This window comes from Salmo trutta, chromosome 17, assembly GCF_901001165.1.
Source record: "Salmo trutta chromosome 17, fSalTru1.1, whole genome shotgun sequence".
Lineage (NCBI taxonomy): Eukaryota > Metazoa > Chordata > Actinopteri > Salmoniformes > Salmonidae > Salmo > Salmo trutta.
Window position 1 is genome coordinate 18,342,215 of NC_042973.1, and position 15,667 is coordinate 18,357,881.

The window sequence follows — 15,667 nt, forward strand, 5'->3', positions numbered from 1 at the left end:
TACCAGCAGGGGGAGACAAACAAAACTTAAGATAAAATACGGAGCTTGAGTTCAAACCATTCACAACTCTGGTATTAGTTGAGCTATTGTGGGTAGGTAAACTGAAAGCATTCACATTCTTTGTATGTTTGAAATATTCTTTAACATGTAATTTTGCTGATCTAAAGTATGTACACGCATCCTCTATAACCAAAGACAGGCACACAACACACCTGTTGGGTGGAGAATGGGTGACTGCTGGAGGACTGGAAGATGACTGTGTAAAAGACAGAGTCTCTATGATGCAGGCCTGGTGGGGGTAGTCCACTAGAGAGGACAGGGACACTGTGGCCCCAGTGGGCCGGGGCCGCATCAGAGAGGGGCCAAACACGATGCTCAGGTTACTGGGACTCATCTTATTGTCCTGCTCTAACTCTGCAATCCTGAGGAAAGAGCAGGGAAGGGGGCAACATGGATGATATGACAGGGAGAGGTAAAAAAAAATGTTAAAACATGGAAGGGGTGAATATTTTAAACATTAAAATCCTTAACTGAAAAAAGATGCAGAATGTAAACAGCATAGTGGGTCAATTTCCACAACTAAGAGCGTTGAAGCGCGAGGCTCAACTTCTTTGTTTTGGTGCCCTATCTACCACACTGAACAGCGGGAAGCGAACCCGTGCACATGCGGAGATACTGTGTGTGACTGTGAGAGCGAAGTGTTGCATCTTGCGCATCTTAATATCCTAGCCTATTCGTTGAGGTCTGTATGGTGGACGACCTACCTATACTGTGCTCCTCACAGCGAGCCATGTAGGCATGCTTGGCCTTGTCGTGCTCCTCACAGCGAGCCATGTAGGCATGCTTGGCCTTGTCGTGCTCCTCACAGCGAGCCATGTAGGCATGCTTGGCCTTGTCGTGCGCCTCACAGCGAGCCATGTAGGCATGCTTGGCCTTGTCGTGCTCCTCACAGCGAGCCATGTAGGCATGCTTGGCCTTGTCGTGCTCCTCACAGCGAGCCATGTAGGCATGCTTGGCCTTGTCGTGCGCCTCACAGCGAGCCATGTAGGCATGCTTGGCCTTGTCGTGCTCCTCACAGCGAGCCATGTAGGCATGCTTGGCCTTGTCGTGCGCCTCACAGCGAGCCATGTAGGCATGCTTGGCCTTGTCGTGCGCCTCACAGCGAGCCATGTAGGCATGCTTGGCCTTGTCGTGCTCCTCACAGCGAGCCATGTAGGCATGCTTGGCCTTGTCGTGCTCCTCACAGCGAGCCATGTAGGCATGCTTGGCCTTGTCGTGCTCCTCACAGCGAGCCATGTAGGCATGCTTGGCCTTGTCGTGCGCCTCACAGCGAGCCATGTAGGCATGCTTGGCCTTGTCGTGCTCCTCACAGCGAGCCATGTAGGCATGCTTGGCCTTGTCGTGCTCCTCACAGCGAGCCATGTAGGCATGCTTGGCCTTGTCGTGCTCCTCACAGCGAGCCATGTAGGCATGCTTGGCCTTGCGCAGGTTAGACTCACATTCCAGCTGGATCACAAAAACACAGTCTTCAGTTACACAAATTGGGAAAACTCTTGAAAAAAACAAAGGGTATTCTTCAAAATACTTTGTGTGGACGTCTTGTCAAATATTGTTTTAAAAAGACTCATCTCAATAGGACAAAATTGATTCCTGTAAACATCATGGCAATATGAGACAAATAATCCAAATAGGAGACAACATATTGCATAAATATCACTAGCAAGGACCTGACCAGTCTCCTCTTGGCTCGCTGCCACTGTTCCTTGATCTCCTTGCGTTTCTTCTCATGTTTACGCTGCGTCAGAGGCTGTAGGAAGGTCTGGCTGTGCAGTGTGGAGGTGGCCTGCTGCACCCCACTGCTCTGCGTCCTGCTCCAGAGCCAGAGAGTAGATGGAGTAGAAGGGCATGTGGTACTGAGAGAGGGAGAGGAAAGAGCATGGTCACAGGAGCCTCTTAAAATGGATGGAATCATTTTGACGAGAGTGAATTAGGTACTCCTTTCCTTTTATTAGAAAAGACAAAACCACCAAGGCTTACGTGTGTGATGCTGTGCTTGCTGGACTGATGCAGTCTTTGTAAGCCCTTTGCAAACTCCACCTCTAGACGGGGGAAGATATGGGCGAATCAACTTAATATGTTTAATTGAAGGGTATAAGAATCAACCTAAATGTCCATTATTATCTGTGTGGACTGCGGTGTCTGTGTGCCCACCCAGTGAGGTCCTCTTCTCCACATAGCTCATCAGGTCCTTCATGTATTTAGAGATGGTCTTGGCGTAGGCCAGAGCAGAGTCCACTCCCCCTTCACTACGCTGCAGCAGCATGTCTACCTCCTCGGCCCGGCCAAAGTCCTGCAGGACACCCCTCATCTGAGCTCCCTCTAGCCCCTGACCTGACGCCCTGTAGAGGTTCTCCATAGACTGGACAAAGAGAGAGGGAGAGTTTAACCACTCATGAATAGTACCTTATTTTGGAAGATATTAACATTACACACTAAATGACCAGTTCAAACCATTGCAAATGGCCAACTACATAGGAAACATTTCTGGCACTACACAATCATTTGGCAGGACACTTTCCCAGAGCCAATACAAACAAATATTTAATAGAGCGATGCCAAGTGGCATCTCATGGATGGGGATGTGCAATTGAATGATGGATGTTCCACTGTAAACGGAAGTATATAGCATTTGGCACATAGACTGTGGGCAATAATAGTGTGCAGGTTTGATGAATGTGTGCAGGTTTGATGAATTCAGTGTGTCAGTGTAGGATGGAGGAGGTTGAAGGAGCTGTTATCTGGCCTGTGTATGTTGTGTGTGGCCACAACAGGAGAGAGTGAAGAAAAGGCAGAGATAAAGACTCACTGCCAGGAAGTTGGCCTTGCTGCCTCCGTGCCCCACAAACATCCACTCTGAGACTGTCACACACAAGAAAGCCACATTACCTCCACTCACCCTGCTCTTCTCTGTTGGCAGCAGGGACAGTAGGGTACTGCTGTCCACATCCCCCATCAGTAGCTCTGACACACTTAGGAGGACAGAGACCATTACACAGAGATACTACTACCATCACAGAGACCATTACACAGAGATACTACCACCATCACAGAGACCATTACACAGAGATACTACCACCATCACAGAGACCATTACACAGAGATACTACCACCATCACAGAGACCATTACACAGAGATACTACCACCATCACAGAGACCATTACACAGAGATACTACTACCATCACAGAGATACTACCACCATCACAGAGACCATTACACAGAGATACTACTACCATCACAGAGATACTACTACCATCACAGAGACCATTACACAGAGATACTACCACCATCACAGAGACCATTACACAGAGATACTACCACCATCACAGAGACCATTACACAGAGATACTACCACCATCACAGAGACCATTACACAGAGATACTACCACCATCACACAGAGATACTACTACCATCACAGAGACCATTACACAGAGATACTACCACCATCACAGAGACCATTACACAGAGATACTACCACCATCAGAGACCATTACACAGAGATACTACCACCATCACAGAGACCATTACACAGAGATACTACCACCATCACAGAGACCATTACACAGAGATACTACCACCATCACACAGAGATACTACTACCATCACAGAGACCATTACACAGAGATACTACCACCATCACAGAGACCATTACACAGAGATACTACCACCATCAGAGACCATTACACAGAGATACTACCACCATCACAGAGACCATTACACAGAGATACTACCACCATCACAGAGACCATTACACAGAGATACTACCACCATCACAGAGACCATTACACAGAGATACTACTACCATCACAGAGATACTACCACCATCACAGAGACCATTACACAGAGATACTACCACCATCACAGAGACCATTACACAGAGATACTACCACCATCACAGAGACCATTACACAGAGATACTACTACCATCACAGAGACCATTACACAGAGATACTACCACCATCACAGAGACCATTACACAGAGATACTACCACCATCACAGAGACCATTACACAGAGATACTACCACCATCACAGAGGCCATTACACAGAGATACTACTACCATCACAGAGATACTACCACCATCACAGAGGCCATTACACAGAGATACTACTACCATCACAGAGATACTACCACCATCACAGAGACCATTACACAGAGATACTACTACCATCACAGAGACAGAAAGTACTAATATATGAGGGACAAAATAGGTTAAAGCAATGTGGAGGGTACATTTCTAGTTATTTCACCCGCCGATGGTCATGGAAAGGAAACAAGGAGTAGAGAGCAGCAGGAAACAGTTCATGCCAGGCTCCAGGCTCTGTGCCACCATTTAACTTCCTTCTTTGCCCTGTTGCTGCTGTGTGTTGTACTCTGTAAAGGGCCAGGGTGTGAACAAGCACTCTTTGGTAATGTGTGTATATTCATATTCACAACTTTAAAAACACACCTATGTGCAATATACTGTACACGTCACAGAACGTTTTAGCGGTACATTTTTCCAATTGTATTTTGAGAGAGTGATATGTTTGTATAAAAACGACCATTATCGCGCATATACATGGAGAACAGGTCTCAGTTGTAAATGAGAACTTGTTCTCAACTGGCCTACCTGGTTAAATAAAGGTAAAATAAAATGTAAAAAACAGACGCACCTATTCCTGGTCTGTAAATAATAATCTGTTGCGACAACAGAAGCCAAATGGCTGCGATTTGGCTTTGTGTCCTTGGTTACGGAAGAAAAGAAAACCACCACTACATTTCCTGTTTTCTACTGAGCCCCATGCATATGTGTCACTGCGTTTCTCTCTAAGCTCCAGTTCTCTCACACACACTGTACTTCTACAGTCATCACACACCCCCACTGACCTGACCACTGAGGACACCACATGTGGTCATGCCCCATTACTCTGTGCCAGAGAACAGTGTTGTTGCATCTCAAGTGGTAAATAGTAAAATAACTGTGACATAGAGACATCTGTGGCTTATTTCAGGACCCATGAATATTGTTTCTAGCTCAGGGCAATACATACAGTACTGAGAAACAGGTGTACCATATACTTACTTGCTACTAAAAGCAACTGCAATGGTCTCAATGGCCTTCTCAAAGTCCTTCTTTTCTGTGTCATTACACATCTCATAGTGAAATCCTGCAATCAAAATAATGTGTTCATTCTAGCCCATCTTGGCAATTTTAAAACTCATTGTACTAAAAACATGGCCTTTCTGAACCTAGGTAGTAGACCACTGATTGGTCCAGCCAGAAGTCTCACCTTTGACCTTAGATATGAGTTTGCCTGCAGCAGTGAGGGTCTCCACAGTGTTGAGGAGGGGGTAGGTGCTGATGACCTGTCGTAGGACCCTCAGGACCTCCCCCAGGCACTCATGGGCCACAGGGCAACGGTTCTCCTGCTTGTCTACAGACAGGGGAAAGTCAGACAGACAAGAGACATGGATCCTATGCCATTCCTAATACAGGATTAAACCTACCTGTTTGTGTATCTACTGAGCAGCAGTTACAACCCCAGTGATATGGTTGATGTTAGGGAGATGAGGCTGTCTGAGGTCTGACAAGGATCACCATCACAACATGGAATCCACATAACATGGGGATTTTCTTTATATCCTGACTCTTTCATGGTTGGTCACAGTATCAGAGATTGAGAGGGAGTGATTAATGACCAATGTCTGGACATCATGAATAGTAACAGACTGACAGATGGGTAAGCAGGGACCGTCAGATCCGCTTTGATGTCAGCAGTGACATCTGCAGCCCACTTCCTCTCGTCTCTGTCTCACAGACCGACCCTTTGGCCGGTACAGACCCCCTTCTTCCCCCCCCCCCCCCCCCATCCCTTTGTCTCTGTCGATGTCCGTCAGCGGCTGGCCTATTGAATGGAGCCAGGAGTCCAAAGCGGTGGATAGAAAGTATGTCACATGGAGGATGGAGCCAATACGCTGACTGGACTAGCTAACATCCTGTTGTATCATTATGTGACTGTGTGAAGACTTACAGCACCAGTCAAACGTTAGGACACCTACTCAGTCAAGGGTTTCTTTATTTTTACTATTTTCTACATTGTAGAATAATAGTGAAGACATCAGAACTGTAAAACAACAAAGTAGCTTGATTAGATAAGTATTCAACCCCCCGTGTCAATACATGTTAGAATCACCTTTGGCAGTGATTACAGCTGTGGGTCTTTCTGGGTAATTCTCCAAGAGCTTTGCACACCTGGATTGTACAATATTTGGCCATTATTTTTTTTTTTAAATCATCAAGCTCAGTCTAGTTGGTTGTTGATCATTGCTAGACTGCCATTTAAGTCTTGCCATAGATTTTCAATTAGATTTAAGTCAAATTAAACTAGGCCACTCAGGAACATTCATCTTGATAAGCAACTCCAGTGTGTATATTTGACTTTGTGTTAGGTTATTTTTTTGTCGACCAGTGTTTGTTGGAAAGCAGATTTATCTCCCCCAAACCCTAGTACTTGCCGATAACAAGCACAGCCACAACATGATGCAGCCACCACCATTCTTGAAAATATGAAGAGTGGTACTCAGATGTGTTTTCCCCAAACATAACGCTTTGTATTCACCCTTCTTTACACCGTCATTTAGATTAGAATTGTGGAGTAACTACAATGCTGTTGTAGCCTTCCCTGTGGCTCAGTTGGTAGAGCATGGTGTGTGCAACGCCAGGGTTGTGGGTTCGATTCCCACGGGGGGCCAGTACAAAAAAAATTTAATAAAAAAACTGCATGAAATGAAATGTATGCATTCATTACTGTAAGTTGCTCTGGATAAGAGCGTCTGCTAAAGGACAAATGTAATGTAAATGTTGTTGATCCATCCTCAGTTATCACAGCCATTAAACTTCAACTGTTTTAAAATCATAATTGGCCTCATGGTGAAATCCCTAAGCGGTTTCCTTCCTCTCCGGCAACTGATTTAGGAAGACTGCGTGTATCTTTGTAGTGACTCGGTGTATTTGCAGGGTTTCTGTTATATCATACGACCTCACTATAGTTTAATTTACAATAAACATAACATCATCCAGTAGAATTGTTAAAAGAGAGATCATTTGAGCTTTGGAAATGAGAGCTTTCATAAAATGCATGTAACGTGCTGTCGTTTCACAGGAGCATTGCAAAATAAGCTCTCAGTGAACCAGCCTTAAATTTGATTGTCCAACATAATTTCCTTGTTTTGTGGCCGTCTAGAGCGGCCTCTCCACTGCTGTGGTGCTAAAATCGCAGCGAGAATGGGGAGTGGGCTGGCCCTGGTGTTCGTTGACAGCCACGTTTTGTTATTGCAAGTAGGCCTAATTAAAATGTTCATGCACTGTAAATTAAATTAGAGTGACCTAGATTGCATTTGAAAACACCTGCGTTTTGTTATTTATTAAAGCTGCAATATGTAACTTTTGGAGCGATCTGACCAAATTCACATAGAAATGTGAATTAGTTTTGTACAGCAGCTTCAAAACACCTGAAAATGCAATTTTTTGGTTATGGAAAATATTTTTCACAGTGGTTTAGATACAATGATTGATTCTCTACACTTTGCCATCATTTTTGTTTACCTTGATTTTAACAAATGTTAATAAAGAATTTTTGCAACCAAGAAATGGCAGAGCAATTTCTGCATAATTAATCTTTAATTCAAATGTTCGTACAAATAGCCTATAGGACAGGTTGTTTTCCTTCCAATAAAAACCTGTCATGTTGGTATAAGAACATTGCTCTACTTTATTGCAACATTATTTATATTCTGTTAAGATTATTATAATTAATCTAATTGTGATTTTGAGCACCGTCGGTGGACGCCCAATGAGTTATGCACCCAATGCATATGGATGTCTGATAAATTAAAATCTTGCCAGTCACATTGTCCGGGGACACAGTTTTCTAATGGAGACCCTGGTGTATTGTTGCAACATCCTAAGTATAAAATTAATAACTGCACCATGCTCAAAGGGATATTCAATGTCTGCTTTTTTTAACCTCCCTGGTCTATGTGGTTGAAATTCACTGCTCGATGTAGGTACCTTACAGATAAGTGTGTGTGTGCCGTACAGAGATGGGATGGTCATGATTTTTCTTCATGTTAAACATTATTATTGTACACAGATCGCATGCAACTTATGTGACTTGCTAAGCACATTTTTACTCCTGAACATTTTTAGGCTCATCATAACAAAGGGTTTGAATACTTACTGACAAGACATTTCAGCTTTTCATTTGTAAACATTTCTAAAAACATAATTCCACTTTGACATTGTGGTATTGTGTGTAGGCCAGTGACAAAGAAAATCTGTTTTAAAATTCAGGCTGTAACAAAATGAGGAAAAAAGTCAAGGGGTGAATACTTTCTGAAGGCACTGTATATTTCACTAGTAGATTAAATATTTGGTAAACACTTAAACGCAAGAGTCAATAACTGAAATACTGATGGTTAGTCTCTGTGGTTTGTCAGAATTGAACTCGGAGATAAGTTAGGAACCTAAGGGAAACTGTAACTTCCGATATCATGTGATAGGTTCAGCGGGAGATTAACCGGGAGATTAACCGGGAGATTAACCTCAGACCATCACAAGGCTAGGCTGGAAGCAGTATTGTAGTATTGACAGTGTCACAGGTCAGACTGAAGCAGTATCATGGGTAAATTATGACTGACTGATCTGCAAATAGTAATGAGATGTTATTTATGATGCAAGGTGATTTGTAGACCAGTCAGTCAGAAGTTGCCTGCAGTCGTTTTGATGCTCTCGAACACGGCCACTGTCTATAATGACAAGCTCTTGTCTCTGCCCTAACAATGGGAGGCATTGAACAAACGTTGAAAGGCAGGCTACTTGGTGTTATTAAGCAGACCAATATAAGCAGACCAAATGGGGATATTTTGTATTCTTGCATGGACAGATTTTGACAGGAGTGAATCCTCTCGCTTTGCCTCTTCCTATCTGCTGCAGTTAAACTGCAAGCTTTTGCAGTTGCTCTTCAGGAAACAGCAGAGAGAGCAGCCCCCTATCTACAGTAACGGGACAGCAGTGAAGAGGGTGGAGAGTTTTAAGTTCCTCGGCGTACACATCACGGACAATCTGAAATGGTCCACCTACACAGACAGCGTGGTGAAGAAGGCACAACAGCGCCTCTTCAACCTCAGGAGGCTGAAGAAATTCGGCTTGTCACCAAAAACACTCACAAACTTTTACAGATGCACAATCGAGAGCATCCTGTCGGCTGTATCACCGCCTGGTACGGCAACTGCTCCGTCCACAACCGTAAGGCTCTCCAGAGGGTAGTGAGGTCTGCACACCGCATCACCGGGGGCAAACTACCTGCCCTCCAGGACACCTACACCACCCGATGTCACAGGAAGGCCAAAAAGATCATCAAGGACAGCAACCATCCGAGCCACTGCCTGTTCACCCCGCTAACATCCAGAAGACGAGGTCAGTACAGGTGCATCAAAGCTGGAACCGAGAGACTGAAAAACAACTTCTGTCTCAAGGCCATCAGACTGTTAAACAGCCATCACTAACATTGAGTGGCTGCTGCCAACATACTGACTCAACTCAAGCCACTTTAATAATGGAAAAATGGATGTAATCAATTTATCACTTGCCACTTTATATTATATCATGTTTACTATTATTCATCTCATATGTATATACTGTACTCTATACCATCTACTGCATCTTGCCATCTTGATATAATGTATCACTAGCCACCTTAAACAATGCCGCTTTATATGTTTTCATACCCTACTTGACTCATCTCATATCTATATACTGTACTCCATACCATCTATTACATCTTGCCTATGCCGTTCGCCATCACTCCTTTATATATTTGTATGTATATATTCGTATTCATTCCTTTACACTTGTGTGTACAAGGTAGTTGTTGTGGAATTGGTAGATTACTTGTTAGATATTACTGCATGGTCGGAACTAGAAGCACAAGCATTTCGCTACACTTGCATTAACACCTGCTAACCATGTGTATGTGACAAATACATTTGATTTGATCAACTTCATCCTGCAGCCAGTGCCTGCATTGTGGGAGGCTCTATTGTCAACCAATCATTCAGGTGTTTTTGTTTGAAACACACAAACATGACCAAAGACATGTCTGAAACAGGAACCAACTTTGCTGTGATTCATGTATACCGCTCAATCACCAATTGATATGCTGTATTTACACAGGCAGCGCAATTCTGATAAAAAATTCACAAATTGGTCTTTTGACCCATCGGATCAGCTCTGAAAAAGAACTGATGTGAAAAGAGCTGCTGTGATTGGTCAAAAGACCAATTAGTGGGAACAATGTAGCCTACAAAGTATTCAGACCCCTTGACTTTTTCCCCATTTGGTTACATTACAGCCGTATTCTAAAATGAATGAAATAAAACAATGTCCTCAGCAATCTACACACAATACCCCATAATGACAAAGCGAAAACAGTTTTTTTGATTTTTTTTCACATTTATTAAAAACCAAAAAACTGAAATACCTTATTTACGTAAGTATTCAGACCCTTTGCTATGAGACTCGAAATTGAGCTTAAGTGCATCCTGTTTCCATTGATCATACTTGAGATGTTTCTACAACTTGATTTGGACACGATTTGGAAAGGCACAAACCTGTCTGTATAAGGTCCCACAGTTGACAGTGCATATCAGAGAAAAAACCAAGCCATGAGGTTGAAGGAATTGTCCGTAGAGCTCCGAGACAGGATTGTGTCGAGGCACAGATCTGGGGAGGGGTACCAAAAATGTTTTGCAGCATTGAAGGTCCCCAAGAACACAGTGGTCTCCAACATTTTTAAATGGAAGAAGTTTGGGAAAACCTAGAGTATTCCTAGAGCTGGCCGTCTGGCCAAATTGAGCAATCGGGGGAAAAGGGCCTTGGTCAGAGAGGTGACGAAGAACCTGATGGTCACTCTGACAGAGCTCTAGAGTTCCTCTGTGGAGATGGGAGAACCTTCCAGAAGGACAACCATCTCTGCAGCACTCCATCAATCAGGCCTTTATGGTAGAGTGGCCAGACGTAAGCCACTCCTCAATAAAAGGCACATGACAGCCCCGCTATAAGTTTGCCAAAAGGCACCTAAAGACTCTCATACCATGAGAAACAAGATTCTCTGGTCTGATGAAACCAAGACTGAACTCTTTGGCCTGAATGCCAAGTGTCACGTCTGGTGGCCACCTGGCACCATCCCCACGGTGAAGCATAGTGGTTGCAGCATCATGCTGTGGGCATGTTTTTCAGCGGCAGGGACTTGGAGACTAATCCGGATCGAGGCAAAGATGAACGGAGCAAAGTACAGAGAGATCCTTGATGAAGACCTGCTCCAGAGCGCTCAGGACCTCAGACTGGGGTGAAGGTTCACCTTCCAACGGGACAACAACCCTAAGCACACAGCCAAGACAACACAGGAGTGACTTCGGGACAAGTCTCTGAACGTCCTTGAGTGGCCCAGCCAGAGCCCGGACTTGAACCTGATCGAACATCTCTGGAGAGACCTGAAGATAGCTGTGCAGCAACGCTCCCCATCCAACCTGACAGAGCTTGAGAGGATCTGCAGAGAAGAACGGGATGAACTCACCAAATACAGGTGTGCCAAGCGCATCATTCCCAAGAAGACTCGAGGCTGCAATCGTTGCCAAAGGTGCTTCAACAAAGTACTGAGTAAAGGGTCTGAATACTTACATAAATGTGATATTTCCATATTCTTTTTTTTTATACATTTGCTAAAATGTCTAAACCTGTTTTTGCTTTGTCATTATGGGGTATTGTGTGTAGTTTGATGAGGAAAAAAAACAATTGAATCAATTTTAGAATAAGGCTGTTACCTAGAAAAATGTGAAAAAGTCAAGGGGTCTGAATGCTTTCTGAGGGCATTGTAAATTTACAGTTTGTGAGTGTAGTTGGAGATATGTTTATTTCAACATTACGAAGAAAAATAATGTATTAACAATGGCCATAGGCTGCGTTCACACAGGCAGACCAATTCTGATATGTTTTCCACAAATGTTTCTTTTGACCAATCACATCAGATCTTTTCACACAATATATTTTTCAGTCCAGAAAAATAATTTAAATAAAGATCAGAAATGGGCTAAACCAATGATTTATATATACACTAGATGACTAATAGGGGGTGCTGTGTCTAAGCATCCGTGCCTCCATCTTGGCACTTCCACCACTTTGTAAAACATGTTTTGGAAGCTATAGAAATGCATTTATGAATGTCTACATTTGTTTTTGCCAGGTTTATTCTATATGAATATTTTTTATTATATGATGTGAGCTAAGCATAAAAAAGTAAATAATCTAAAAACATTTTCCTTAAAGTATACTTTTTAGAGATTACTAACTGTCCCCATTACAACAAAAACATATTTAAATACATGTAATGTTGCCCTTGAAACATTTTAATTGAAATAGTATAGAATTTCATTAATTCATGACCGGTGGCTTCAATGCCTCTCAATGGCCAACACTTAGCATCAGCAATCCAGGGTTTATATACATCATTGGTCTAAACCAGGGCTCTCCAACCCTGTTCCTGGACAGCTGCCATCCTGTACCCTAATCTAGCACACCTGATTCTAATAATTAGCTAGTTGATAAGCTGAACCATGTAATTTTGTCCTTTAATTTAATTGAAATACTGTAGAATTCCATTAATTCCTATGGGGGTCTGCTTCCCAATGTGTGCGACCGGTTTGGCCAATACGTAGCATCAGCAATCCAGGGTTTATGCTGCATTCGTAACCAAGTGGGAGGTGGGAATTTACCAGTTGTGAAGTTGTTAATACCAATTGGATGCATTCAAGTGCTTTGATCTCATTGAGAAATCAGATTTTACCTCTTAACTCAGTCAAGCAGTAAAATCAGATTTAAAACCCCCATAAAACTACACCTTATTCAACAGCACAGACTGTGAAGAGACAAACACACAGCACAGACTGTGAAGAGACAAACACACAGCATTCGCAAACCCATGCTGACTTGCACACACATTTTAATATTATTTTGCTGTATTATTGATTTTGTAGATATGTTATGGTAGAGTAGTGTGTAATACTGTGTTGTGTTTTGTATTGTATGTAACTGTGATTGGACCCCAGGAAGAGTAGCTGATTTCTTGGAAGCAGCTAATGGGGATCCGGATTGAAATACAAATACAAAGATTGGCTAATGGCCAACAAGCTGCATAAACCATAAACTAAATTCCCACTTGGTTATGAACGCTGCATTATATACATCATTGGTCTAAAACGCAACCATAGGCAGCCCAATTCTGATCCTTTTTTCACTAATTGGTCTTTTGACCAATCAGATCAGCTCTGAAAAAGATGTGATGTGGATAAAAATCTGATGTGATTGGTCAAAAGACTAATTGGAAAAAAATAAAAATTGGGCCTACCTGTGTCGACAGGCGTAGGCTAAAAATAACAGCCATGCACAACATTAACAATAATGGGAGAAGTGTCAGTTAATACCGTCTAAGGATACTTGACAGGAATTATGAACATGTGCAAAAAAAAATGCTCATTTCAGTGAGATGACTTGAATAGGATTTGTGCCACGAATACTAAAACACTAGCATGTTAAAACAGTGCCAGGGAAACTAAACAAAAGCATGGATTGCTGTCATACCTTGTCCATAGACTGCTTACAGGGTTAGAAAGACAAATTATTAAATGACAGATTGGTTAAACTATCCCTTTAAGAATATAATTGGTGCTCAGGCTGCCATTGTTATCAAGCATCACAGCTAAACTGAGTTTCATTCATCCATTATCCAGAAACATGTTGGATTATTCAACCAAGATATTTGTAACACAGGGATGTTACAATACAAATAGTTATGGGTGGACAAGGTGAGGATTTTCTATTCTGTTCTAGAAATGAAAAACAATAACAAGGGCAGATATTCATTGCCATATCTGTAATCTTTAATGAACCAAATCTTTACAAATCAGTCATTTTAACAGACAAATGAAGCAGGATAGAAAATTTAGCTTCAATATATCCAGTGTTCTGTGAATGTCCATAATTGTTTTTGAAGCATTTCCCATTAAAGCTAGAATCCTTAGTTGCAACATCCATATTTGGACTTATAAATGAACGATGTACACCCATTGATTCTTGAATATTATAAATTGTGTGGTTCGAGCCCTGACTGCTGATTGGCTCACAGCCGTGATATATCAGACAGTATACCACGGGTATGACAAAACATTTTTTACTGCTCTAATTACATTGGTATCCAGTTTGTAATAGCAAGAAGGCACCTCGGGGGTTTGTGATATATGGCCAATATACCACGGCTAAGGGCTGTATCTAGGCACTCCATGTTGTGCATAAGAACAGTCTTTAGCCGTGGTAAATTGGCCATATATCACATATCCCATCAGAACCCAAAATATAAGCTTGTTATACTCCATGGTTTGTAGACAAAGTAAATCTAAACAAACACTGAAAAGCCTCAATATGGTTAACTATATATTTTTAGATAATCAAATGGTCAGTCCTTGCATACATAGCACTCGTTTTGACCCCAAAGGTGGGGTGACCACTGTTATTGTTTCAATTTAGGATTCCAGCTTTAAAAAATGTTTTTGTTCAAATGACATCCTTGACAGCAAAGATGTTGGTAACGTCTCCATTGTTTTGATTAAAAAATTGCATTTATTAAAAAAAAAAAAAAGTACACAATACTTTACTGCAAGTTGTAGAAATACAAAAACCCTGAGTTTTTTTATTAGAATTTCCAGCAAAATGAAACATCTTCCTCTCTTGGAATTAGGCATAAAGAAAGGTGTGAGCCTTGGTCTGCGGAAGCCATTGCCTAAATTCCCATGTCTGAAGGCAGCCAAAGCATTGGCCCTCCAACTTTCCTCTCCAAAAGAAGATGTTGGTCCAACAGAAGGACAAAAAAAACAAAAAACAAGTGATCCTTGAAGGTTGAAGTTGAGAACATTTCACATCTCCCATTTAAGAGGCTATTGCCTTGTTTGTGCAGACGACTGCCGAATGACTGAACTTTATCATAAATAGCGACTGATTATGATCTGTAGATCAGTCAGTCACATGACGGTTTTGATGCTCTCGAACACGGCCGTTGTCTGTGCTCTCTAGAGTTACAGTTCTAGAATGGTGTGCTCTAATCTAAAGTTCTGTAGCTGGACCCCACTCGATGTCATCAGTCTCTTCATTGTCAGAGCTGTCACTGCCTCGGATGCAAGTGCGTCTTGTTTGGACAGCCTGGTGGTGAGCCAACCTATCAGGAGATAGAAAAGAGAGGGCATTACTAACTGTCAGTTCAGTCTTACTCAACCTGGATAGAATCATTTGGACTAGGACTGGAGTAGTTGCTCAATTGCTAAGGTTGGTAGACAGGCATTTTGATGACCATGCAATTAAACAAACATTGTCACACAGATTAATATGATCAGATATTGGTCTACTTCACTAACACAATGAACGATGGAGATGCTTTCCTCTCCTGAGATTCTGCCACACGGGTCTGAAAGAGGGAAATAGGTCATGGGTCAAAAATCACTGGAGACCAAGTTAACAGAG

At 42.4% G+C, this 15,667-nt stretch overlaps 2 protein-coding genes across 7 annotated transcripts in view; both read right to left on the reverse strand.

Annotated features, from left to right (window-relative positions):
• Positions 1-1,783: 1,783 nt before the first annotated feature.
• On the reverse strand, positions 1,784-9,905 carry arhgap45b (Rho GTPase activating protein 45b). Its single transcript, XM_029695221.1, has 7 exons — positions 9,890-9,905; positions 5,334-5,477; positions 5,126-5,180; positions 2,957-3,029; positions 2,212-2,419; positions 2,038-2,099; positions 1,784-1,913 (listed from the first exon to the last, which is right to left on the reverse strand). Exons 1-7 carry the CDS (start codon positions 9,903-9,905, stop codon positions 1,791-1,793), a joined length of 681 nt encoding a protein of 226 aa, XP_029551081.1. The 3' UTR covers positions 1,784-1,790.
• A 4,110-nt stretch (positions 9,906-14,015) lies between these two features.
• Positions 14,016-15,667, reverse strand: part of tjp3 (tight junction protein 3) — a 37,295-nt gene continuing 35,643 nt past the window's right edge. For all 6 annotated transcript variants that reach the window (XM_029696013.1, XM_029696016.1, XM_029696010.1 and 3 more), the window contains exons 28-29: positions 15,562-15,611; positions 14,016-15,365 (exon numbers count right to left, since the gene is read on the reverse strand). In XM_029696013.1, the coding sequence (XP_029551873.1) occupies positions 15,254-15,365; positions 15,562-15,611 (162 nt within the window). In that variant the 3' untranslated portion in view covers positions 14,016-15,253. The remainder of the gene's footprint in view (positions 15,366-15,561; positions 15,612-15,667) is intronic.